At 38.2% G+C, this 26,922-nt stretch overlaps 1 protein-coding gene across 4 annotated transcripts in view; it reads right to left on the bottom strand.

Moving 5' to 3' along the window:
* The window catches only part of grid2 (glutamate receptor, ionotropic, delta 2), a 447,398-nt gene extending 425,246 nt beyond the window's left edge, over positions 1 to 22,152 (bottom strand). For 3 of the 4 annotated variants that reach the window (XM_087792434.1, XM_087792441.1, XM_087792449.1), the window contains exon 1: positions 20,767 to 22,151. In XM_087792434.1, the coding sequence (XP_087648560.1) occupies positions 20,767 to 20,854 (88 nt within the window). In that variant the 5' untranslated portion in view covers positions 20,855 to 22,151. Of the gene's footprint in view, positions 1 to 20,766 lie in introns of all 4 variants that reach the window. The other variant, XM_087792456.1, reaches the window with a different exon arrangement.
* Between the last annotated feature and the right edge of the window lie 4,770 nt (positions 22,153 to 26,922).

Below are 26,922 nucleotides of genomic sequence, written 5' to 3'. Positions count from 1 at the left end.
TCGACATCTACAATACTCTTTTGTATCTTAGCTTTAACACTGATATTTTTATTGGACACAATATCAATATTAACAATAAATGTGTTGATTTAAGTGTTAATAGATGTTGGACTCTATTGTATCATCAGGATGTGTCTGTTTGTACAAAACTCTCTTTTATTTGAAATATTTACATTACAAAATGTGCTTAAGCTCCGCCCACTGACAACTGTTTTTTTAATGGAGATTAAATCGTGTTTACCACAACCACACCTACTCTGCTGTGATTGGTCATGCATTAAGGTTTGTCACCACGCGTCATCAATCCCGTAAGTAATAACTGCAAATTGGAGAATTTTGAACTTTTGAAACATGTAAGTGAGTAAAGAAGGTTGAGTTTTCCAATTGATTGTTCTTTAATCTAGTGATGTGTTTATGAAGCTTTATGAGACAGTGTCATGTTGTTCAGAGGTCAGTAGGTGGCGCATTCAGTTTAAAAATCAAGTGATATTTCATTGGAACAGTTGTTCAATACAAAGGAAAATATTGCCAAAAGACCGCCATGGTAGTTGTGAAAATAATGACACTGCTTCATGATACTTCATCAGAACGTTAATACTTTAATCTACTCTAATGTCGAGCTAACCATCCAGTGGACCGCTTAAAATGACTGGGCGGGTCAGATTTGGCCCCTGGGCCCGAGAAACATATTCTCGATTATGCAACATCAAGGAATAGTTTACTTCTAATAGCGTGTTTTTCAAATGAGCAACCGGTTACTTAACCAATAAAAAGATAAACAAATTTAAAATTAAACAATTATTATTATTAACTATTATTATTAATTCATTATTATTATTAAACAATTTCCCGAAGTAGACCTCCTGAGGGATCAATAAAGTTCTATATAAATGGTATGAATGAATAAACTGTAAATTAAATTAAGACTTAAGTGAACTTATCTAAAACAGTTTATTCAAGGTTTAGTAACGAGTTAAGAACCTGTCGTCCAACTACTAGCGTCATGTTTGAACATCCTCAGGTTGACGTCGGCTTAATTCTATTTTACTCCAGGTACCTCAGGAGCCGCATTAAACGAGATAAATGTCCCTCAACTGGTGTTAGCTTATGTCAAGAGTCTTAATGCGAGTCGCGAAGGCATTATGAGTGAATTATGGGACCCGTTGTTCACTTACTTAAGCGTTTATGTTTGGGAGCACAATTGTTTGTGTGGACTGATCTGTCTCTTTATCTCTGTCACCGAGGAGCCCGTCTGACTTTGTCTACGTGTTTAATGTAGCATCCAGAGACCCGAGTGAATGAAACGCAAACAACACAAGTGATTAATGGGAAATTGGAGACAGCTTCCTGGAATAGTGTTTGGAATGAGTGCGTTATTTATTGCCTCATCATCGCCAGTGGTTACAACCCACGGCTTTTGAATTCAAGATAAATGATCGATCACACGTCTGGCTCGACTCGTCCTTGTACGGCGAAGAGCGCTTAACCAAATTGTATTCTGTATCCTTCGTCGCTAGCATCCGAGCTAAAAATACCGGTTGTGGCGTTCATAGGGTTAAACAGATTCACGCCCACATCCCTTTCATGAGGTCAATTGCTTGTCGTGATTTTGTTTGAGAAAGTAGGTGTTTCTGAGAGAGTTGATGTCGATCTGTATCTCACAGCCTCTATGTACGTCATGTAAGTTAGTAATTTATATTTATAGAACGCTTTTCTAGACCATCTTGTAGTGCTGGCTCTGTTGTTGAAGCTGGACTCACTGGTGACAGTTGCTGAGAGGAGATCTCTGGACAAACTACTGTCCATCATGGATGATGACAGTCATCCTCTGAACACTGTCATCAGTGAGCAGAGAAGCAGATGCAGCACGAATGCTCCTCCCATGATGCAACACTAATAGAGTCAGGAACTCATTCATTCCTCATGCTATTAGACTTTGTCATCCCTTGAACTTTGTTATTTTGTTTGAACTTTGTTCTTGTTCTTGTTTTTATTTCCTAAAGAAGATCTTCATCTGTCTATCGTCTATCGTCTATCTATCCATCTATCCATCCATCCATCTATGGACAAGAGGCTGACGGTTTCTAATCCACTGTCAAGTGTAAAGCTTTTCATGCGTCGGCAAATGAAAACCTACCTTCAAATGAATCATGTTGTTAGAGCAAGTCATTGTTTATTTCAAATATATACAGAGTTATGCAATACATCTAAACTATTAGCCATTCTTTTTTTTTTCTTTTTTAGCAACGTATTTCCTCGTTCATTAACAGCTAAAGGTGAATGGGGTCAAAATATAGAAACTACTTTTGTATATATATTAGGAAATGGTCTTTCATTTATTCAAACAGTAAATACAGAAGTATATAAACGGTAGGTTGTAATTATTACATGATATATTGCTTAGCTCCTAATGAAACAAACAAGAAATAGATAAAGACATTCTATTGTCAACAGTAAGGAAGAAAATATAAGGTTTTATCAAACTACCAAATCTATGCAGTCTCAATCATATGTCTTTTTATATTAAATGTGTCCAAAGTGAGGATTCAATGTGGCCCTGTCTCTCTGTGATTTGCAATTTGCAACCGGAAAAACACAGTTTTTTATTGTGTGAATACAATTTTTTGAATGTAAAACAAGGTTTTAATAGCGTGATGACATGAGGGAAATAAAACATAAATGTCAATGTCAATACATGATTACTGAAAATGTTTCTTTTCCATCTTTTCAATAAGAAATTCTCAGAATGTTTAAAATATATATTCAGAATGTTTGAATGAGACAACGTTTATTAGAATCTCATTGTTCACATGTGGCCCGTCGTTTTTTTACTTTTTTACTTAAAATGTTGATCAATTATCTTAATAAGTCATGACGTCATCATTTGTTTTCAGGGAATCAGGAGAGGGATGGGATACTGTGAGTTAACGTTCATTTCACGAGTCTGGTCTTTCCTACCCTTCTATAATTAATGACTAAGAAATTAAAATGTTTGTTGAAATTGTGTTTAAAAACACTGGTTATCCAGCCACAAACGCGGAGCGGGAACAAAAACAAAAACAATCATTGCATGTGAAACACTTACGACCTCGTAGCGTCGAGGGGACCAAAAAAACAAATACTTTATGTTATGAAATGCGTCCACGACTTCCTGTGGCTGACCTTAAGCAAACTGGCTGTTCAAACTATTCAACAGAGGCAAACATAATACAACAGTTAAACAAGCAGCTGCTGGAATTCACACTCTGTAGTTTCAGATCATTTTCCTTTTTTAAATGTATTTATACGATTTGAAGAGTATATTGTCCATAAATTCAGCGTACATTCCAAAAGTCTCTATGGGAAATATTTACATGTAAATGTAACTGCTATTCCTTCTTGTATAAATGCTGCAGACGCTGGTGTGTGTTTGTGGTTGAGGGTGCAAGTGTTCGCTGCATGTGTGGCTGAGTTTGCTTTATGCCCAGAGGCTGTTGCCTCTTGTTGGTTTAGCCGTCCGCTAGTTTAGCGGGTTAAACATGTGGGCCACCGGAGGAGCAGGTTGAACCCTCCATGCGTCTCTCTTTTGAACAGCATCGGTGAGTCGCTCTGCCTTCTCACATCGGAGTTGTTTAGGACTCGCTTTGGCTGCTGGCTGTGTGGTAGAGAATCGTCTTTCGATGAGGACGTCGCTGCTGAAGATCCACCCGAGGCTCTGGAGAACCGCTGCCAGGTCTCGTGGGCGTTGAAGGCCATGATGACTCCGACCAATTAAAGCGGTTTAGGAGGAGGAGGCTTATTTCAATAGCTGGCAAATTGAATAGAGGTTTATTAAACTGAAAGTGCGTAACAAATATAACTATGTTATATGGTACTAACTCTTTTGACGAGGTGCTAAACACTCTCTCACAACAGCGCTTTGTGACCCTGGTCTAGAAAAGCGCTCTATAAATATAAATGACTTACTTACAACCTGATCTATTACATCGTTTTAATAAACGATCTGAAGAAACCTTTTTTTACTTTCTATACTATTTTTTTTTAAGGAACAAGAATTTTTACTTTGACCCATTAGACACATTTACACAAAACGAACCCCCCTGTAGTCTTATAACAAGATCATATGTAAATCAGCCAAAAACAAAAAAGGCAGGAATGTCAGCAAAAGATGTCCAAAGCAGCAACCAAATGAATGAATGATTTGAGTTATTTGATCGGAAAAGAAAAGCAGTTTATGTACAAAACAAAACAGTGAAAATTCATTCATTTATTCCTTGTGCTATTAGACTGTATAATTCTGAATTTGGGGGCAAGACCACTGTAAAAGGATGATGCTATTATATGTTAATCTTTGTGTTCTTTCCTTTAAAGTATTTTCTTTATATTTGAACGTCAACTATGTTCTTTTATTTGCACTTTGTTCTTGTACCAATGAAACTATTGTCGATAACAAAAGTACACACATTATGATGTATTTTCTCTTCAGATAAGTAAGTTATCATTAAACACTTCAAATAAAATAAATTGAAGTTGTAGTATACTTATAAGTAGAGAGGCAGACTACGCTCAAAATTATAATTAATTTTATAATAAATAACGATTATTTTGATATTTTAATCACTATTATTAGTCATTGATGTTCATGATTTGGTGGAAAATATCCATACTTTTATTGCATTACAACAAAATAAGAAAACGTTTTTATATAACAATAAATATTACAACTATAAAGTGTATAATGAAATGAACTAGATAAATATACTATCAAGAATTGCAATTACAGGGCATGTTTTATTTCTTCTTTCATAGCGTGATTAAGTGAGAATAAAGCTGACAACTGTAACACATATGAACCATGTGGTTGCCCCCTAGTGGTCGGCTGACTACTGGTAGAACCAGCGTTTGATTAGATTCTTGCAAAGCCGCACTTTTAATGTTATATTAATCGCAGACGACCAGGGTTGATAAATCACCAAAGATCAAAATTAATTGTTGAATTAAATGTTCATACCAATAAGTCGACTTATTTCTCAATGTATAATGTTAAAGTTGAGTCTTATTCGTCTTGTCGTTTGCTATAATGCCACGAAGATGAAGTCACACCCGAGCAGCACCCACACATTCATTCGCACTTTAACATACGTGCGAAAAATTACGCGGCACCTATAGACCGGAATATACATTAAGAGGTGCTAATTGTTGACGTGTGAATCGCACTTTTCGATCTCGCAAATAAATATCGGTCATCAGTCCATATGTTTTCAAAACTGTGTGCGATACATTCTAGAAAACACTTCCAGCTCTGCCACACTACATATTTCTTTTATTACCCAATATTGTTTTCGCCGTATGATGTCTGCATGAATCAATTTGTTGTGACGCAGTTTAGCCCGAGGGCCTGAATTGCGCTAGTCATAACAGTATCTTGATCTGCATGGATGCACAGGAAGGCAGTTTGGCTGTGGTAAATACGGAGCGCACTACAACCCACGACATCAAGTGTTTACGTGACTTCTTTTTATGACTGCAGGGGAGGATGAGATGGAAATAAAAGTAGTGGAAAATATTTTTGCTTTTGGATCGTGTGCACCTCTCTTAGCTCACGTTAAGCCTTTGAGGAGGACTCGCCTCCACCTCCGTGGTACCAAAATAAAACTAGTGTGGATCACACTAGGTCGTATCTTAAAAATGTTCACGTCTCACAACAAAAAAGTTTAATTTATGTCATTTTAAATTATTCAGCTTGTTCATAATGACACTTTACAGCAGGGGTGGGGAATTAAATTTCTTCAAGGGCCACATTTAATTCTGTGAATGTTGTTAGGGGCCGTCGAGCAAAAAGAAAGACGAGGAATTCCCTAAAAAAAAGGACATTTGTCATTAGGCTGTGACACTTATTAAGCTAAATAAGCAGCAATTTTATTCTTGTATATTTGAGTTTTTTTCAAAACACTTCTTCAACTAACTTAAAAAAAATGTTTTGAGGGATTAATATACAGTAAACTCAAAAAATTACACACAAAAAGGAGGGAAAAAGTAAATTAATAATAAATACAAAATACACTTTTTAGATGCATTAGAACCATTTATACACGATCATACTTTGACATTACGAGGGCCGCATAAATACAGTCAAAGGGCCGCATGTGGCCCCCAGGTCTGCTTTACAGTATAGTTTGCATATACAACAGTTGAATTTCTAAATTAAATAAAACAATTTATATCCGAAATCAAATGCATTTAATTATTTATTTCAAATATAAAAAATAAAGACAGTTCATGGCCGAGCAGAAAAATTAAACTCAAGATTTGTACTATGTGTGGAATGTCATTGGCTGTTTTTCCCAGATTCGATCGTTCTTAAGGACCTAAGAAGGCTCTTAAGAAGGGTTCGGCTCAAAAGGAGAAAAAAGATAAGGGAGTTTCCCAGAAAATTTTCTTAACTGCCTTCTTAGGAGAACCTTAACATCAGGCCAAAGAAGCTTTGAAAGAAGCTCTTAGTGGACTTAGGGCGTGTTTTCTTCTAACTCTAGCACAAATGCTATTACAAATAGTACTATAAACTCATTTATGGAGATTTTTGTGGAAAACGTAAACGTCTAATTCAATAAAACTTGTTCTTATTCTACATTGAGCAATGTTTAATTTCTTTTTTTTTAAGTAGAGGATAAGAATTTCCCTGACACCTCTTGATCTCTGAGCATTAGGTCGCTAAGAAGGCTGTTAAGAATGCATCAGCTTGATCTTACATTTCCATCTTGGTGAAACATCTTCTTGGGCAAAGGGCAACTCTGGGGGAAACTCCCTTCTTTCCACAGCATTCTTAAGAGTGCTCCTAAGAAGATTGTAGCTCTTAATAGCATCTTAACCATTCCGAGAAACCTTCATGCTTAATTGATGTTATTTCATGCTACAGAACACAGTCTACACACTTTGACATCAAGTGACACACATAGATGATCAAAGATATGAAAGTAATTTCATTAAACCAACAAAACTCAAGTTGAACATATGCTGCAGCTGCACCTCCCACTCGATTTCCATTCACCAGATCCTCCAGGAAAACAATTGACACGGATTGAACACGGCAACCCAGATGGGCACATGTAATCCAACGTTGCGTTGCCAAGTGTGCCAGACGAACAAACATGTAACAAAACCCCACAGCATCCATTAATAAAGAGTCAGACACCTTTTGTCTCAATTTAGGAAAAAGTGAAACATCTGGAAATAGACAAATTTACAAAGTGAAAGCGTAAACAAGCTCACAGTCGGAAGATAATAACCTTTTTTTTATTCTGTTGAATGTCAGAAATTGTTTACGCCAACATTGCCTTAATATCTCAATAGAAGAATCATTTATCACAGCTATGAAGTTTAACAACGAGGAACACCTGCTTAGCTCTCAAATAATGATGCTGTTTTCCTTTAATCATCGGATCGCTTTTGTTTCAGTCAGCGAAGAATATCTGTGAATAATCACTTCCATACAGTGTCAGCCTCTTCTCTTCAGACAAAGGCCCGGTTTTCAAGTGGTTCGGTGGAACAAAGGAAGCAAAAGAAGACGCAAGAAGAATATGTTCAGTATATATATATCAGTGGAGCACAGACCTCTGCCAAGCAGCTCATATCCACCTGTCTTGTGATTTATTTTTTTTAATGTTTTTTTTATTGAATTGTTGCTGAAATACCTGACACTGCCTGGGTAACTCAATTACTTAGTTTTGCTTTAGTAAGGGTCTGAAGAAAAAAGAAAAAAATGTGAAATTACAAACATAAATGTTGAAAATAAAAATAAAAAACTCAGAATCACAGGAATTAACAGATTTTTTTTTTTTAATATGTATTAAATAGTGATGTGCTGATGAAGCTTCATGAATAAGTGTCATGTGGTTTCGAGGACAGTAGGTGGCGCAATCAGTTTAAAAATGATGTGATGTTTCATTGGAACAGTTGTTAAAAACAAAAGGAAAATAGTTCAGAGGCCGCCATCTGGTGGACTCTGACAATAATCATACTGCTTCATGAAGCTCTATCAGATTATCACTAGTTTTAAATATTGTTAAAATACATATATATATATATACATATATACATGAAGGACCTCCACCACTGCCTGTATTTCCGGAAGCCAGGGAGGTCGTTCACCTTGACCAAGAGACAACACAAGGGATACTACAAACACATTTGTTTTCGAGCCTTCGGGTCACCTTGTCCCAGAGACAACACAGGGGATACCACAAAAACATTAGTTTTCGGGCCTTCAGGTCACCTTGACCCAGGGACAACACAGGGGATACCACAAACATATTTGTTTTCGGGCCTTCGGGTCACCTTGACCCAAGGACAACACAAGGGATACCACAAAAACATTTGTTTTCGGGCCTTCGGGTCACCTTGACCCAGAGACAACACAGGGGATACCACAAACATATTTGTTTTCGGGCCTTCAAGTCACCTTGACCAAGAGACAACACAGGGGATACCACAAACATATTAATTATCGGGCCCTCAAGTCACCTTGACCCAGAGACAACACAGGGGATACCACAAACATATTTGCTATCGGGCCTTCAAGTGTTAACATGTGTTTAAACGGACACACACAGCTGAATATATTCACGTAACTCCTTACGTAAAGCCAGCAGCAGTCTAGCCAGAAAAGTCTCCAATATCTGATAAATTAAATAAAAAAATCTTGATTTATTTTGCAGACAAAAGCATCGTGCAGACAGAAATCTTCATAAAATATAAAGAGGAAATTGTTACGGTGCTACTGAAGGGGGTCGGCTGGTCACTCGAAGCGAACGATAAACAATGAAGCGACAGACGAGGCGCACACAGCCGCACGCGGGCATGTTTGCCAGAGAACACTTAGAGAGGCATGCGGAACATGCATTATGAACACGGCTTAATGCACGGATGCGTATGCATGGCCCGAGATGCTCACACACGTTTTTAAACAACAACCAGGGCATCCTTCAGCTGGAGTCCAAACGCGCCCGGGCACAGATTCCGATGGCGTGAAAAGGAAACGAGGGGAGGTGGAAATGTAAATAAGGATTCCAGCTCCAGCTCCAGCGTGAATCGCGGCGACTCCGGCCGTCCAAGTCCTTACACTTCAATGCAAATCTAGTCATGCACGCACATGCATGCGCACGGAGGATAAACTGGGCGGACGCCAAGGAATGGAAAGTGCTCTTTGAAGTTTTCCTCTCGTCATTACCATGATTACACAGACCTTTTGCACGGCAAGCGTTCTTCAACCGATACAAATACTTCCGACCCCCGACCCCCATGGTTTCTCACAACCCGTTGTCCTTCACCATGTCTGGCTGTTTCCACTGGCCCGCCTCCAGGAGATCATATGTGGGACGCCAAGACGTCGCAGCAACAAAAAAAAAAAAGAAATTGTGTTTTTGGCAGTTCACCAGTGAAAATATGTGTCGAACTCGTCTTCGGATTCATAATGAACTGCACAAGACTGTCAGCGTTTTTTCTTCTGGTTCAGAGAAAAAGGAAAACCTGATGTTTTGAGGTTGTGTGCGGCCAAAGCACATTATCACACTGCTGCAGGGCGAGCTTGTGTTCTTGTTGTTTTTTTAACCAGTAGCCATAGGGGGTGCTAAGCCTGGCATGCACAAATGCTGCTCAGCAAAAAAAAAGAAATATTTTATGGGATGCCATATATTTTTGAGGACAGCAGGGTGAAGCTACATTTGTGGAAATGAGAGTGAAAGTGTGTGAAGGAGTACACTTGCAAAAACAAGACACGTATCCAAATGTAAAGTTTGCACCAGAAAAAGCACTCTGATGAATAAACAAAACAAGATCCAAGAGCTTTGTTGGTTTACATCAAAATTAAAGAAATAAATACACATTTAATTCCCCTGAGTTTGATTAGAGCTTGGTATCGAACTTTGGCTCTTTTATGGCATCAAACGAAATGCTTTGGTAGTAAAGAGCACGGAAACATGCTTCATCTTTCGTGTCTTTTGTCATTAGCTCTTTTTCAGGATGTAAGAAGGCTCTTAAGAAGGGTTAGGCTGAGAAGGTGTGTCTGCCGTCTTAGAAGAACCTTAAGATCAATCCAAAGAAGCCTTGTAAGAAGCTCTAAGTGGACTTTGGCAAAGCCTTTGATCAATGGTGAGTTCAAAGGCATCCGTTTCCTTCATATCTTTGAAATATCACAGGGTTGTTGGTGTGTTTGTACAAGGACTTAGAAAACCTATACGTTTGTATATGGTTTATTTGGTTAATTAGAGCAGAAACAGTTAAGTTATAGAGTTTTTTCTAATTTTGTTATAATATCCCTACGCCCTTGAATGCATCGTTCGCAAATGACGATCAATGTAGCAAAAGTTCAGGCATGATTCTTAGTGTCATTTGATTATATATTGATTAATTGCAGTGTGTATTGTTGTTTTTTTTATGAATTTATTGGACTCAATGATTGTTTAATGTTTAACTGTTTAGTCAAAGTAGTACTTTAAACTCATTAGCAGATTTCTGTGGAAAACTTGTTCATTTAATTCAATAAGAAATTGCATTTGGTTGCTTAGAAGGCTGTAAAGTGTAGGTTAACTGAATCTTCAATTTCAAGAGCGACTCAACACATCCTTATCACAGTGTTCTTACGAATTCTCCTAAGATCTTAGCACTTAAGAGGTTCTTAACGAATCTGGAAAACAGTCAATCATTTTCTTTAAATTCCAAATTGATCTTATAAAATCGGTATAAAAAAAAAGTATTTAGGAATCGCTATCGGAAGATAGGTTTTGGTGTCAATACTGGTTTTATGCTCGATACCGAGCCCTATGTTGGATGATGTGAAAATGATTGTGGGGGGGAAATGTCAACATCAAGATCTACCTTCTTTTGTAGATTAAAATAAAGAGCAACCAATGTCATCCAATGCAACACTGAATTAAAAACAAGGCGCCCAGGAAAATATTTTTTAACATTTAGGAATTGACATCAACACTCTTCATTTGACTCTGACCTTGACCCTGAGATAACACAAGGGTTAACCGCCTGGATTTATCTCCAATTTTGTAACCAACGTGACTGATAACATAATAAAAGATGTTGAAATTCCAAAACTAAACATTATTTTGACCTTTTTTCTAGCATTTAAAAAAAAGGGATATTTTAGAATAGATCTCCATTTTCAATCTTTCCAACATTTACCTCATAGTCATTAAAAGGTCATGTTCACAAAGCTGACCTAAAACTGGAACAGATCAACAGGAGGAAAAGGAAATTATAGTTAGCGGAACATGAGTCTGAGATTTGACTCTCAATTCTGTTGTGTATTAGTGGGATGTGCTGAATAATAAACCTTAATACTTCAGGGCCTCACAAACAATTCAAATCAGATCAGCGGACTGGAGAACACCTGGTCAGGGCAGTTTTTTGAATAAATATTCATGATACCATCATTTATTTGTGTATTTAGTTTGATAAAAATGAGCTGCAGAGAAGCTTTTTGTCACAAACTAGATGTTAAGGATAAAGGAGAATTGGTTACAAGGGTGGAAAAATAAAGATGGAGGGAATTGACTTTGTGACAAATGTCGAAAGAAATAACGCAAATCCACCAAATGAAGTCTCAGCTTTAATGATGTTTCCATCGTTGAATAACAAAAGGTAAGAATATAGGAAATCAATACCCACTGAAAAGTGATTATAAACGAGAAAAACTGCCTTCAAGCTTTTTTGTTTCCTGCACATTTCAGTAGTAGATCATCAGTGTTCGTGGATTACAGCCAGCTGGAAAAAAAAGAGAAATATCTCCATTCAAATATAATCGTAATAAAATCCACGGGTTCAATAACTGAACGAAAAAATGATTAAAGAAGTCTAATCATAATGCAGGATGTGATTCGTCATGAACGGGCGTCGTCTTCTGGTCGTCCTTGAGGGAATTACTTAAAGTTGTCACGTCCTTCTGTATCAATCCTGGCTGCCGCTCCTTATGACTTTAAAGTGATTCTCAGTTTTTTTTATACATTTGTCCATTTGTTTTTTCCATTACAGAATATCACCTTTTTTTCATGAACAAAATTGAGACGGCACTAAGGCTTCGACTAGAAAGTCAATGTTGTGACTTCTATTTGGTCAGGATTTGCTAAGAGAATAGAGAAAAACGATTTTTCTGGGGAAGTATTCACAAACATTCAAACATTATACTCAAACTTAAACATGTACGTAGTGCAACAGAATATTCTCTGATAGTATACAATTGATTTAGTCAATCAATGGGGAAAAAATCTGCTAAAAAGACGTGACCTCCTAACATAGCAACTTAGCTAGTAAAGATATTAAGAAATAAGTACAATATGAAGATGAAACCAAGAGTGGCATCAATCCATCATCAGTGACACATCATGCTAACGTGCTAACGTGCTAATAGCAGCATCGAAATTCAACAACCTTTCTACAAGTTTACCTGGATGATAATAATTGTGTTTAAGTAGCAACAAAATGAACACAAACACAGACAGTGGTCTCAAATATGCAAGTCCTTCTCCTCAAGACCATCTGCCTTCTTCGCCGCTTCACCGATCGTCACGATGCAACGAAGCACCTGCAGCGAAAACCACCTCGGCTTGATCGTCGCCCTTAAAAACTACAGTTAAGTATCGCCTCCCTCTCTCCCTCGCCACAGTGTCCCGGGTTCTGCCTCAGTGACCCGGGTGCAGACGTCAGTCCCACTGTCCATCTCGCTTCTTCTTCGTCGCGAGGATGCGCGCCTGAAATACTGCCGACACGGACGAAACAAGATGCAGTTTTCACCTCAGTGAATCACAGCACAGATTCAAAACTATGAGGTGCTAAATCTCCTCAGTCAAAGTCAGCATGGGCCAGCACATCTGTCAGCTCTCGTCCCGGCGCCGCTCAGACGATACGTAACGCCTTCGATACACACCCAGGATTCCCCCGCCTGTCGTTTATTTAGCGCAAACCTCTTTCTGTTTGTGTTCAGGTTTACGCTAACGCGGCGTGACAGAAGATACGGCGGCGGAGTTGAACGCCAGTCGGTCCTCAGAGTTTGGTCATTATTTCTCAGTCGCAGACAAACATCCGCATGATATCTTCTCTAGTAAAACATCGTGGTTATCTGGGGTCTCAAACTCTACTGGCTGGGGGGCCAACAGAGGTCACATGTTTACCAGACTTGCCCACAGTATGTGGGGTCTTTTATCATGTCTTTGATACAATTTATTTTGTTGAATGTTTTGTGTAAATCTGAGCCATTTTTGTCTATTTGAATGTTTATTTAAACCAATCTCAAAAAGCCATATACTGCGCGTCTCTCAACGTCGAATTTAGGGCCGCGGAATATCATGTCACGGGCCACTAATGGCCCACGGGTTACAAAGTGAGAAAACACAGACTAAATGTTTTTTTAAATGATTGCTTTATGTTATCAAAAAATACATAAGATTCGTATTTTTTGTTCATAATCCTTTTTTTCGGGTCATCAGGGCCAATACAATATTTTTTAAAGATTCATATAGAGACAGACCAAAAAAAAAAAAATGTGTAAAGTTTAAACTAGCAGAATTCTCAAGTAGACATTTGGGTTTAAAAAAAACGACAATAAATATATACCAGAGGCTTAACAGCTTAGTCAATTGTTTGCTAGAAATCAAACAATGTCTGAGTGAAAACACTTTGCAGCTAAATGTGGACAAAACTGAAACTCTGGTTATTGCTCCTGATGATAAGGTTCCAGGGTTGAGTCAGTACTTGTGTGACTTAGGTCAGTCTGTCAAACTGAGCCTGAGAAACCTGTGTGTTGTATTTGATAAAGACATGTCAACTTAGGAAAATGTTGTCACAACATGATCTGGAGATTATAATTCATGCGTTTGTTTCTTCTCGTCTGGACTATTGTAACAGTTTATTTTGGTGTCTAAACAAGAAGGAGCTTGAAGTTGATACAAAACTCTGCAGCAAGAATTCTGAGCCGCTCTAGTAGAAGAACTCACATTTCTCCGATCCTTAAAACTCTTCACTGGCTGCCAGTTTCTTTCAGGATCAATTTAAAAATTCTGGTTCTTACTTTCAGATCTATTCATGGTCAGACTCATCCTTACATCAGTGATCTGATCCAGCCTTACACCCCAGCTCGGGCTCTGAGGTCTGTGGATCAGAATCTACTGATGGTTCCTGAACTCACTTCAGGACCAGAGGAGAGAAATCCTTTCAGGCTGTTGCTCCTAAGCTTTCTTAGACTCCTGTGTTTGTCTTATGTTTCTTTTTTTATTGGGTATTGTTTTGGTTGTTTAAGTGCTTTGTGACCCTGGTCTAGAAAAGCGCTCTACAAATATAGATGACTTTCTTACTTACTTACAAAAATGAGAAAAAATAAAAAAATCTGAATTGTTTTTTTAATCCATCATTTGTTATGGGGGAGTACATTTACTAAACAAGGGATGAGCAATTTTTTATTCTGATCGTATTGGTCAGACCAACTGTCAAGATCCTGGGTTTGTGGTGGAAAACACTCATCATCATAAAAATGCATCATCACTCTGTGATTCTTAATCTGCCTTAATCTCAGGAGCTCCGTGAGTGTAACCAATTAAGAAGACACTCACTCACACAGCCACTCTCGCTCTGCCCGTCATTCCAAAAACCGCTCGTAAAAAAAAAAAAAAAAGAAAAAAGGAACTTCATTGACATTCAACACATGCAGCGTCCAGGACCAACAGGCCATCGGTCCTCACACCCCCACCCCCCAGCCCCGCCGCCTGGTGGGTGATCATCCGGGAGAGAAACCAGAGGTAGACGAGCACTCATTTGATGTTGCAGCTTATAAACGGCTTTAATCTAAACAAACCAGCTCTTGGTTTTTTCCCCTCTTGCATCCTTTTTTTTCCTGATCTCCCGACACTTTTGATATACATCCCTCTCCTCGCCCCAGTCTTCTCCCAGCTCGCCCTCCATTTCCCTCGGTCCATCTTTAGCGGCAACAAAGAGATTAAAGAGGGATTAGGTCTGACATGTCAATGTGACGTGCCTGCTGGGTATCTGACTTTTTCCCCCCTTTCTCATGCGGTCCCGGAGTCAATACGATGCACACGCTTTCTGGAGAAGGGATGGAGGGATGCTTAATCTAAAGAAGAAAAAAAAAAACACGGAGGGTAATAAATTGATGGTAAAGTTTCCACTTCCACGAGAGCTGCTGCCGCTGCCGTCGTCCTGGACACGAGCATCGTTCGCCGGGATTCAAAGTACCTGCAGCAGGCAGGAAATTAACTATTGATCAGAGCAGGGGTGTAGGTGGCGAGACCAGAACAAAAAGGAAATCACACGGCAACTACAAGCGCCACCACATCCACGCCATCGCCAGCCCTTGTTTATGCAGACCTACTTAAAGTCTCGACTAACCAGGAACCAATTCAGCCGATCAATAACTGACATGGAATCCTAAGCTTCTCGAGCACTAATTGGGAATCAAAAGTCAGATTTCCCTTCCCTTCGTCTCCTCACATGCCTTAAAGAAGATAAAAAAAAGTCTTGTCATGAGATTTAAATTACTCTTTAGAAGCATTCAGTATCAACCTAAACTTTTTAATTGTACACTTCACTCTTAGGTACTTGAGGAGCCACTGGAAAGCTAGTGGCCAAACAAATCGATTTGTTCCGATGCCATTAATCGTGGGCGGGTCGATCGTCAAAGTGTTGGGGAGACTCGGAGGACAGGGAACATCTATCAGGGGCGGCTCGGCGAGGCTGGTGTCGCAGACGTACGGCGGCAAAGGAAGATATGAATTATTCAAGCGTCGTAAAGGAGGTCGCGCTGTACGTATGCTTCGTATGCTTTTACACTCCCTGAGAGAGTGTGACATACGTGGAATCGTTTGACTGAAATATTCATATTTTTCATTTTTTTTGACATGAAGACGATTCAATTAACCGTTGAAAGAGGACTTTTTGTTCTTATTTCCGCTTTGAAAATGATCATTACAGTGGTGGATGAATGGAAACTAGCATTTTTGGCTTCATATAATTGACCTTTTTGCACTTTTACATCTTCTTATGTTGGTTAAACAGGACATCTAGATCCAGTTAAGACCATTTTATAAAAAACATATTCAGTCTTTTACTTAACACACATTATGATCCCTCCACTGTTTAGCTTTCCAGAGACTCTAATACAGAGGAAACAAGATGCTTTTCTAGTTAGGGCCAAATTATACGGCTCGGCTGTAAAAAGTAAATCCCCAAAAATCCCGAAAAAGTTATGCAATGATGAGTTGAAGGTCGTTCATATAGATCAAAATCTATCAAAAAGAGAAATAATCTCACAAAGAAGATTTTTTAAAGAAAAAAATAATAAAATAAAATAAAAAGATAAAACGGTCGAAATATTGCATATACATGAATTCAAATTCAATTAAAATAAATAATAATGACAATTCAATTAAATGATTGACCAAGAAATGTTTCTGGGGATGTTAGTATTAATATAACTGAATGGGAAAAAAAAAGTTTTTTTTTGTTTTTTTAAATAAATGGATCAATAGAAGAAATCATTTTAGGGGAAAAAAATGGATATAAAAATAAATCAAAGAAAATATAAGACAATTTAATTTAAATAAGTAAGTAAATAAATGGATCAATAGACGTCCGAGAAATCATTTTGGGGAAAAGAAAAGGTTGTTAATATAAAAGCAAATAAATTAAAATTACATTTAAATATGTAATTAAATAAATAGACCAACAGATGCTCAAGATATCCTTTTTGGAAAAGAAAAAAGAAAGGAAAATGAATTAAAAGTTCAATTTTAATAAATAAATGGGTCAACCCAAGAAATCATTTTGGGGGAAAGAAATAATAGATGTAAATATAAATTCTAATTAAATTGAAATAAATAATTCCATAAAATTATGGTTTTGTAAATTATATTTTAAATAAAAAGAATATATATATGGTATTTAGTAAATAGATAATCATTTAAAAACATTTATTTGAAAAAAAACAGACAAAATAAGATTCACAATTTACACAAAAAAGTACTGGTCCATTTGTCTGCCAGAATAAAGGAGCTATTTACAGAAAAATGGAACTTTTATACTTTAGTGTGTATATTTTTGTATCTTTAGCTCGTAATTACACACCGAGTCTTTCAAATCCAATGTTTCCATTTTTTTTTAAATTACACATTAGCTTTTTTACATAACATTTTAAACCTTTATTCTCTTTTATAAAAGCACAATTCTAACATTTCTATGTGAAGGAAAAAATATTTTTTCTTTGTTCTGCAGGAGTCATTTGTGCATTTGACAGCTTAATGAAAGCACGCCTGTCTGCTCCACAATTACAGCGCGAGCGATCAGCAGCTATTAAAGATCCATATTCTCCGGCGGCCAAAGGTCTAGGAATAAGTAACGACTCAACTTGTGCCAGTCGCCCTCTAGGTGTAGGACGTTCTCTGGATTAAGAGCGTCTCATCACGGCGATGAAGTCTGCTGCTCTCTGCGAGCAGGGTCATATTTTAGCGTCTCACCGCGAGACGCTTGTAGAACACGTGGCTTCTGCTGCGATCAATCCATCCGGTCGCCGAGCAATCTGTCAGAGCGTGAGATCAACGTCGCTCCCCTTTTGTGCCTGAACTTCCCGGTGTGAGGCCCGGACACGCCGGTGATTTATTGCAACAAGTGCGGCACAACAGAGTTTCTCCATCCATGAGGAGGTTTAATCTAGCAGGTGGATTCATCTACTGACATCTCTGGGTAACAGTTTATAGCAACAGGTAACTGTGAAGACAGACGTCATAACAACCTTGAAGTTGAAATAATGACGGGAAGTGACGGACCAGGAGGGCAAAACCTCTGCGTCCGCCGCATAATGGTCATTAACTGAGATTAAATTTTAATGTTACAGCTCACATTTTTAAATATTAATGTTACGATAGGATTTCTGGAATCTGACCCCTTTTTCAAGCAAGTTTCACTTTGCTACTTTAAAAAAAACAATGTTTAAAAAATATTAAAAAGATTTTTAACTTTTGTAAAAGTGGGTTTGCATCACCAGCAATAAAAGATTAAAAATATTTCTTAGATAGTCATTAGTGGTGTGAAGAAATTAAGATATGCCTTTATTGATCTTTCCTCTCACATATACAGTATATATATATATATATATATATATTTATTTATTTTTAATTGAATAAATCTTTTTTTTTTTAGATTTGCCCAGAAAATAAGTAAAATATATAAATGTTGTTTTCATTCCCATTTTTCGTTTAATATCATGTAAAGTTTTTTAGTCCTGTAAAATATTGGAGACGACACAATACTGTGATGCTTTTGTATCGTGACCCACATGCATCGTATCCTTTCTATTAAACCGCCCTAATAGCAAGACATAGGAAACCAGGATAAGTAATTGAACAATAAAAGAAAGATGTAAATAAGATGTTAAGATTAAGATGTTAATTAAAGAAAAGTTACTTATACAATATATTTAAACTATATTTGGTTCATCAAGAATCTAAAATGCTCTATTTAAGAAGCAAACACTTTGCTAAAACATTTATAAATATGAATATGTTTAAAAAACAACAACATCTGGAATAAGTACATCAGACAATACTGTTGGAGTGAACATGACTTAACTCGTGATCCTCCAGAGAGGAAGTTATGTGCAGCCAAAAATCATTGCATCCACTAATACCATCAAGTTACTACTTATGGTGTTACCTTGCTTTTCATTTAAATCAATATAAACATGAAGTACGGCTGAGCTCAACTGATCCATATTCAAAGTCAGTTCAGACACAACTTCCCCCTGAACCCCCTGAACTGAATATTGAACTTTTCCAAGCAGGAAGATTAAAGACGACATATAAGCAATGTTACGTGTTGCTATAAAAATCTCTTAAATTCATATTAGACTCTCTTAGTACTTATCAGTATGTGTTTGTTGGCACAAAACTCTTAATTGAAAATTATTTTTTGTGAATTTAGTTTTCCAAAACCACATCCACTTGGCTGTGATTGGTCAAGCATAGAGGTTTGTCACTGCTAGTCATCAATCCCGGAAGTATCCACCTCCAAGGGACTCGTTGTATAAACAAAGCGGGGCTTGATTACAGCTGGCTGGAGGAGAAATGAAGCCATTGTTGCGCCATAATGGACTTCGCTCTTGTAACCTCTCGTTCGCTGGTATTTCAGATGGGGGAGAACTTTATAAAGTAATAAGTTCAAAACATGGTCATGATGAGAGACTTACTGCATCTTTGGAGAGAAAGACTTCAACATTTGAAACATTAGTTGACCTTAAAGTCAAAAGGAAGTGTTGCACACAGAGTCATGAAAGGCTAGAGGGCTGACTTGTCGAGGAAGATAAATGCTACCATGATTGTTTGTTTTGATTCCTGTCATCCCCATAACTCGGAAAAAAAACTAAATTCTTTGAACACGTATTGAAATAACTATAACAATCCTTGAATCCCTGAAGAACCTACATTTAATGAGTTTGTTACTATAATGTTTCACTATATAGGTCCCACTGGCCTACTATATTCATTTATAGTCATCATTTTCTTCATTAACCCAACGTAGTAATAATTTCAGCCTTTATTTATTCTATTTTTTTATGGTAAATCTGTGAGTGCTTTCTAGTTAGAGTCTCAAATGTAAACATAATGATAATATATCATAAAAGTGGAAAATACAGACTATTATTCGAAATTGAACTTAATCCAATACATCCTAATCCAGCCTAAACCTCCCAAAATCTGTCTTTTTCTAGAATGCCTGAAGAAAATGATGGTCTGGTTTCAAGTTTGACAACTAAAATAAAAAATAAAAAATGGAAGCACAACCGGTTGGCACTTATACCGGCATGAAGGGAAGCTTTGACTTGTTGCCCATGACATGGCTCTTTAATCTGCGATATTGCTTGAGAAAAACTGATCTTGAAACATTAACCTTGGAACATCTCTACATGTATTGTCGCTCCATTGTGTATTTCAGCCGAAATAATGTCAACTTTTTCTATTTTAGGGGGGGAAAAAGAAAAAAAAAAAGGACCTGCTTTAGTCCACTATGCATCACTCACAACAGGTCGTATAGTGTTTCCTCGGGTCCAGGCTGAGCGACGTGCTCTCAGCACCGTGGATGATGTGCTCCCACCACCACCTTGCGTTCTCATCTCATCTTGCAAGACACGTCTGTGCTGCGCCACCTCCTCCTCCTCCTCCACCTCCTCCTCCACCTCCTCCTCATCCCCCCACTGCGCGCGTCCAACACACGCGCACAACCTCGCATCTCCACAACATATACATAATCCTCGCCACACTCTGGATTTGTCTTAAAGTCACAAAACCATGAATAAAGCTGGAGGCAGAAATCTCAACAAAAAAAAAAAAAAAGAGGGGGGGGGGGTGCGTCCGTCAAGAGGCACTGCAACATCATCCAGAACCACCTGTTCTTTTTTAAACCGAGATATCAATAAATAAGAATAAAAAGCGTGGATCTACTCGTTCATTTTTTCCGTGGGAAGATGTGTCATGAGGTGTAAAGACCAAGTGAGAAATAGCCACTAGGATAAGTGATGGCAAAGTTCCAGTGCAACAATGGCGCATTCATGACCCAACTTGATGTTTTCAATATAAAAGGCTTAGAAATAAAAAGTAGGGAAACAGAGACGCGTTTTTTCTCTTTTTTTTTCTGAGAGTCTCATCTGTTTCCAGAGAGACGCTCTCGGTCGTGGTGGTGATGGAGGGGTTGGGAAAAAAAAAAAAAAAAAACGCAGCAACTCACCAATGTGGATGATCGAATCCGCCAGCACTGACTTCCACTCCTGGCTCCAAAAAACCCCAACGAGCAACATGGCAGTGATAACTTTCATCTTGTCAGCGACTATTTCCCCCTTTTTTTTTTGTATTGAATTGTATTTTTATTTTTTTTTGAAAGTGGCACCACAGCGAGAACACCGCTGACAGAGTTAAAATCCGGGAGGTTTTTTTCTTCTTTTTTTTTTAGTCCATTAGAAAATTCCCGGTGAGAGATCAGTGATGGAGAGAGAATCCCGGGCGCCCTGTTGAAAAAAATCCCCCCTCAACACACACACCGATGGTATTCTGGGCGGAGGAGGTGATCCGGTGGAGAAAAAAAAAAGAAAAGATTAAAAAAAAAAAGCAGGTCCAGCAGTTGGACTGACCGGTGATTCCCCCAAACCTAGGCGACGCAGTGCCCCCCTGCACCAGTCACCAGCATCCTCTGAGGACCAGACCCGCGGGCGAAAACTTCCATTTTTCCCATCAGCCAAAAGAAAAAAAAAAAAAAGAAAAAAAGAAAGGATGATATTTTTTTGGATTCCTTTCCTCGACTCGACCACTTGCTGAACCAGTTCAACTTGATGGTGGGAAATAGCGTGGGGGATGATGGATGTAATCCGAGAGGAGGAGGAGAAGAAGAAGGAGAAGAAGAAGAAGAAGGAGGAGAAGAAGAAGAAGGTTTTTTTTCTTCAAATCTGCGACGATGCGCGCAAACGACTCTCCGCGGCTCCGCACTCTGTATGCGGCTGCACGCGTCAGCCCGCACCGAGTCTGGTGGAGAGGAGGAAGCGAGAGAGAGAGAGAGAGAAAGATAGAGAGAGGAGGAGGAGGAGGAGGATGAGAGGAGGAGGAGGAGGAGGGAGCAGCTATGGGGATCAGCCGAGGCGTGCACCAACTGTCTGGCATCACCTTTTTTTTTTTGTTTGAGTCAGAGATGTGAAGCTACAGAGAAGAAGGACATGATCTGCGGGAGCTTTTTTATTTTTTTAAGGATCTAGGTCATCGATTCATTCGGAGATCGTCTTTTTTTTATCTTCTATCTTTTTTTTTTTTGATGCGATAAATCAAAATCCAGCAGTTCCCTTTTGATCTGTCGTTCAAGGAGGACATGTCAGGCGTCAAAGGGAAACATTACGGATGTGAAACGATTTTTAAAAGAAGAAGGAATGAACGGTTGAAGATATAGAAGAATGTACGCCTGATGATATTTGGGATAAAAATTGACTGAAATTGAGGAGTTGTCCCCAAAATACTGATTTAGAAACTCATTATGAAACACACTTGTGGAAGGTGTAACTTGTTGCTTTTGTCTACAGTAAAAAAAAAAGTAAAAGAAGGTTTGCTACACATTTTTATTTAATAAATTAGGTGTGGGAAATTATCGATACAGAGATATATCGCAATGTTTTCTATGACAATACTCAACAGCTGATTTTTTTCTCTTCAAGTCATATTTTCTTTTTTATCATGTTTGTTTTATGGTTAATATATTAAAATAAAGTGTGTATAAAATATTTTTGGGGGGAATTTACAATCAACATGCAGATCTTCACAGTGTTTGTTCATTTTTGAGTCGCTATTAAGCCTCCGGCCGCTAGATGGCGGCAGTCATTCCAACCTCCTCCCCCCAACTATAGGAACTGTGAAATCCGGCAAGATCGTGGTCAAGACTGAGGACGAGAGGATACAGTCAACTCCAGCAGCTTTTAAAGCTGATGTTTAGACATATTGTAATTTCAAATTAAAGCAGTTACAACTCCGCCAAGAGTCATGTGGTCTGTGAATCCTGCAACACTGAGTCAAGTTCTCGACAATACTACAAATATATCCTTGTTACTGCAGTGTCAAATTATATTGTATTGTTTTATTGTGATATGTATCGTATCACTCAAATTCTTGCAAAAACACTTATGATAAAATAAAGATCTATAAGAATAAACGGTTACGCAACCACTAACAAAATGTTATTGATAACATTTATTTCAGATGCGACTTTACTCTGATGCTTGATAGAAAAGGTTGTTTTATTGACAGGATTTTAAAGTATCCAGGAAAGATTTTCGTGACGTCTCGGTGCTTGTTTCTAATGTATAGCGGTAAAACCAAAGTGCACACCAGCCTTAAAAGCGTTTGGCGCCATGTCAAGTCTTTTGACAGATTTTATTCATCTCATTGCAAAGCAAGACTCAAATTCACCTGGACGTTATCCAGCGATAATAAGAAGTCGTCTGGAGGAGTCTGCCGTAGATAAGAGATCTGACAGTAACTAACCAGATTTATCTTGTTGAAAAATAGAAAGTACAAAATTGAATTAAACTAGTTATCGTGGTTGCTGTTCCGTTTCAGTTTTCTATTTTCTTTTTTTTTTTCTGTTTTCTGCTTTCCAATACTTTTGGAAAAAACACTTTCATGAACGTTATTTCCAACATTCTTTCTTGTCCATGCTTTTCTTCCTCACTTTTCCAAACCATCTGGCCTCGCTAACTTAATCCGCTTTTTCATTCTAGCCCTGCCCGAAGAACATGTGAGTATCTTCAACTCTGACTCCTATAAATCTGTCTCATTCACCAGGTCTCACTACTGACCCCTTTCTTTTAATTGGATGAATCAGACAGCAACACCACCCTGCCTGCACTCTCTTCTTCGCCCATTTCCGTCTCATATTTTCCCCATGAATCCTACAAGAATGTTACAATAGTAGAGTTGAAGATAAGTTCTCTTCCTTTGTAATCTCGAGTTTGTGTAGGATTGTCACAGGGGATTGGTATTGTAGAGGTTTTATCCAATACCGCTGCCAAAAACCTTTAAAAACGGTGCCCGAAATAGTGTTTAAAAGAAAACATCAAAACATGTCCAACAATTTAAATAAGAGTTACCCTTTTTATGTTGTTGAATAACACATTTTCTTGGAACTTGTTTCCATGGTGATACACCTTGTGTCTGAGTTGTGTTACTATAATTTTGGTGGTAAATCGTGTGGGTGAGACGGTATGCACGAGGTGCTCTGTAAAGCGAGTGCAGGAAATTTAAGTCATGATGACAACAATGTCAAATGTCTTTGTTTCAGACTAAACAGTGGATCAAGGAAAACGACGCTGAAAACTGAAATAAAGGACTGAAATCTCTTTTGCCTGACCGACTCTATACTCTCCTCTTTTCACTGTATCCTCCCTCACTCTTTTCTCTATCCATCCGTCAACACCGAGTCTGGTTCTGCTTGAGGTTTCTGCCTTCCACACGGAAGTTTTTCCTCACTGTCACACTGTGATTCACTCATTGCTGATTCGCTGGAATCAGTTTTTCTTTTCATCAATATAGTTGTATCTAAACTGTAAAGTACACTTACAATAAGATTGACCTGTACGGTTTATATCAGTGCCACTCTGGTTCCTAATATCTGTCTTCGTCCTTGGATGCGAAGGTCTCTACATGGATTCCAGAATGTTGTCTTCCTTTTTCTGAGGTTACGAAAGCGTCCTTTAAATAAAAAAAAATAGTTTTCTTCTCTCACCAGAGTAAAGCCTTGGAGCATAACCAGATGTCTTTATCAACAGGATTCTGTTATGCTTAGTGTATTTCGTGGGTGTTTTTTTTTTTCTTGTTTTTTTTTTAAGGGGTCACACAGGATTTAACCAATTTCCCCTCTATGCCAACCCCTGACTGAATTTTTATTTTTTTTAAACATTTGTGCACATTTCTACAGTTAACCCTCTTGGCTTCCTTTATGAACTGGACTCCCTGAGGCCCCCTAATCTGCCCCAGGCTGTGGATTAGAGATTAAGAGGTTGGAAACCTCAGATTATGATTGGACTGTTTTGTACGCACTCAAGGAAAGGGGGATTAATCTGGCGGGTGATACTAATTCAGTGAAAGATGCTCTCACTTCTTCCTCGTTGTATTTTAAGGCCATTGATTATTTCAACTTGATCCAAACACTGGCGTTTTAAGATAAATATTGCAGTTTAAACTCATGATCGCGAGCGACTAAAGCAGGACCGGGGAGGAAGATCAATGAATCAAAGATCACGCGGAGGATGAAAAATATATGAATGGCAGCACTTGCAGGAAGATTGCGCTTCGCGATTGACTTCTGAGCGCCGCTGTTTGGCGAGCCACGGGTTCGTGTCGAGCGGTGATTAGAGCGCCGCCGCCGACACCAGCGCCAACTGTTGTAATTGAACGCAACTTGACCGGCTCCACCCCTTTATCTTTCATCGTGATTGCTGCAATACCCAGGCAATGAATACATCAAGCAACCCGCCATCACGCTCTTGACCTTTTGTGCGATGTTCATTTCTCAGCCCTTTCGTCCTGGATGGACCTGCACAATCTGGGCTGATTTAGTTACCTGGCTCGCGCGGTAATCCTGCTTGATGCTAGTTTCTAGAAGCAGGTGTCAGAATGTAGGCCACGGCACATAAATCCTAAGCTGATATTCATTTGCCATTTCCTCCTCGAATAAGGACTGAGGCAGTAATAATTTAAAAATTGTTGCAAGTTTAATCTTTTTTCTTTTTTTTTGGGTTTGTTTTTTTTATTCCTTTTGTTCCAGACTCAAGTTCAGCTCAGTTCAACTGGAACATTTTATGGAGATTAAAATAATATTCCATCACTTCCCTCACAGTCAATCTTGTTTCGTATGATCATCCCATTCTTTTTATTGACCCACGGTCGGATCCGACTTGTGTTCATCTTCTCGTTTCTAATTTAGATCTAAAAGCGTGCGTGGAAAAAAGACATTTCGACTAATTGCTCGGATTGTTCCGGGGATTTTAATCAAGCTTCCCATTGAGTCCAGGAAGAAGCTTGTCACTCGGCCAGTGTTGAAATAGGCTCCTGAAATCCTGACTGATGTATAAAAGACACTTGAAGTAAACTTTAGAGATGACGCCAGCAAACAAAGATTACAGACTTGTTTGTAACACTCAGAAAACCCTGTTTCCAGGACAACCATATTCTCAGATGAAAGGCCAACGTGTTGCCTTTTTAAAATGACCAAAACACCAACATTGAGCTAATACATAGATGCATCTGAAAAGGAATATAAGTTGACGAAAAATACTTTTTCAACATTAAAGTTTGAAAGATGGGACCTCAGCACTTAACGATGAAGTTATAATTGGTGCTTTGGTCCCACATACCAGTAACATAAGATCTGTATCCAAATTATTAAATAGCATTGACGTAACTACATATTTATACTCGTAATCCAGAAACTACGCATGTGTAATCTGTCTCATTCACCAGGTCTACTGCCTGCTTTCTTCTAATTGGATGAAACGGCAACACCGCCCTACCTGCACTCACTTCTTTGCCCATTTCCATCTCATATTTTCCCCATTTTTCACATGAATCCTTCAAGAATGTTACAGCAGTAGAGTTGAAGATCAGTTCTCTTGCTTTGTAATCTCAAATTTGTGTAAGATTGTCACTGGGGATTGGTATTGTTGAGGTTTTATCCAGTACTGCTGCCAAAAACTTCAATAAGTGACTTCATCAGGAATATAAGTTATACTTTTTCAAACTTCAAGATTAAGCATTTAACTATGAAGTTAGAATTGGTGCTTTAGTCCCACATTCCCGTAACATGAGATCTGTATCCATACTCGTACTCGTAATCCAGAAGGTACGCATGTGTTACTGAAGATTGTATGTTGTGTACAAGTTCAAGTTAGTTAACTTCACAAGCTACAGCTACAGTAGGTGCATATATTCCACACACTTGTGGCATCTGTACATATACCTCAAAACCACATACACGTAACTACATATTTGTATCCATAAAACACAAGGCACACATGTGTAGTTGAAGACTTGTAATCGTCAAATAATTAAAAATAATTACGACTATATTTTTTGAATAAGCTGGTGCAGCACTTCGTCGCTACTTCATCGCTAGCTGAATTTATAATCGACATCAGAACGAAAGTTATGAAATCATTCCATTTTCAGTGGTTATTCACAAAAACGGTCAAGGATAACACTATAGTAGAAATGATACGGGTGTACATGTTAGGACGTGGTCAGGTATCAGCGCAAAGTGTCAGGTTTCAGACCAAAAACCTCCGTCAGATCGATCGTCCTCAGTCTTTAAAATAAAAAAAAGTCTTAAGCCTGAGACATGACATGGTGAAAAATT

This window comes from Callionymus lyra, chromosome 1 (assembly GCF_982586985.1).
Source record: "Callionymus lyra chromosome 1, fCalLyr1.hap1.1, whole genome shotgun sequence".
NCBI classification, from domain to species: domain Eukaryota; kingdom Metazoa; phylum Chordata; class Actinopteri; order Syngnathiformes; family Callionymidae; genus Callionymus; species Callionymus lyra.
This window is presented reverse-complemented; position numbering and strand designations above follow the sequence as displayed.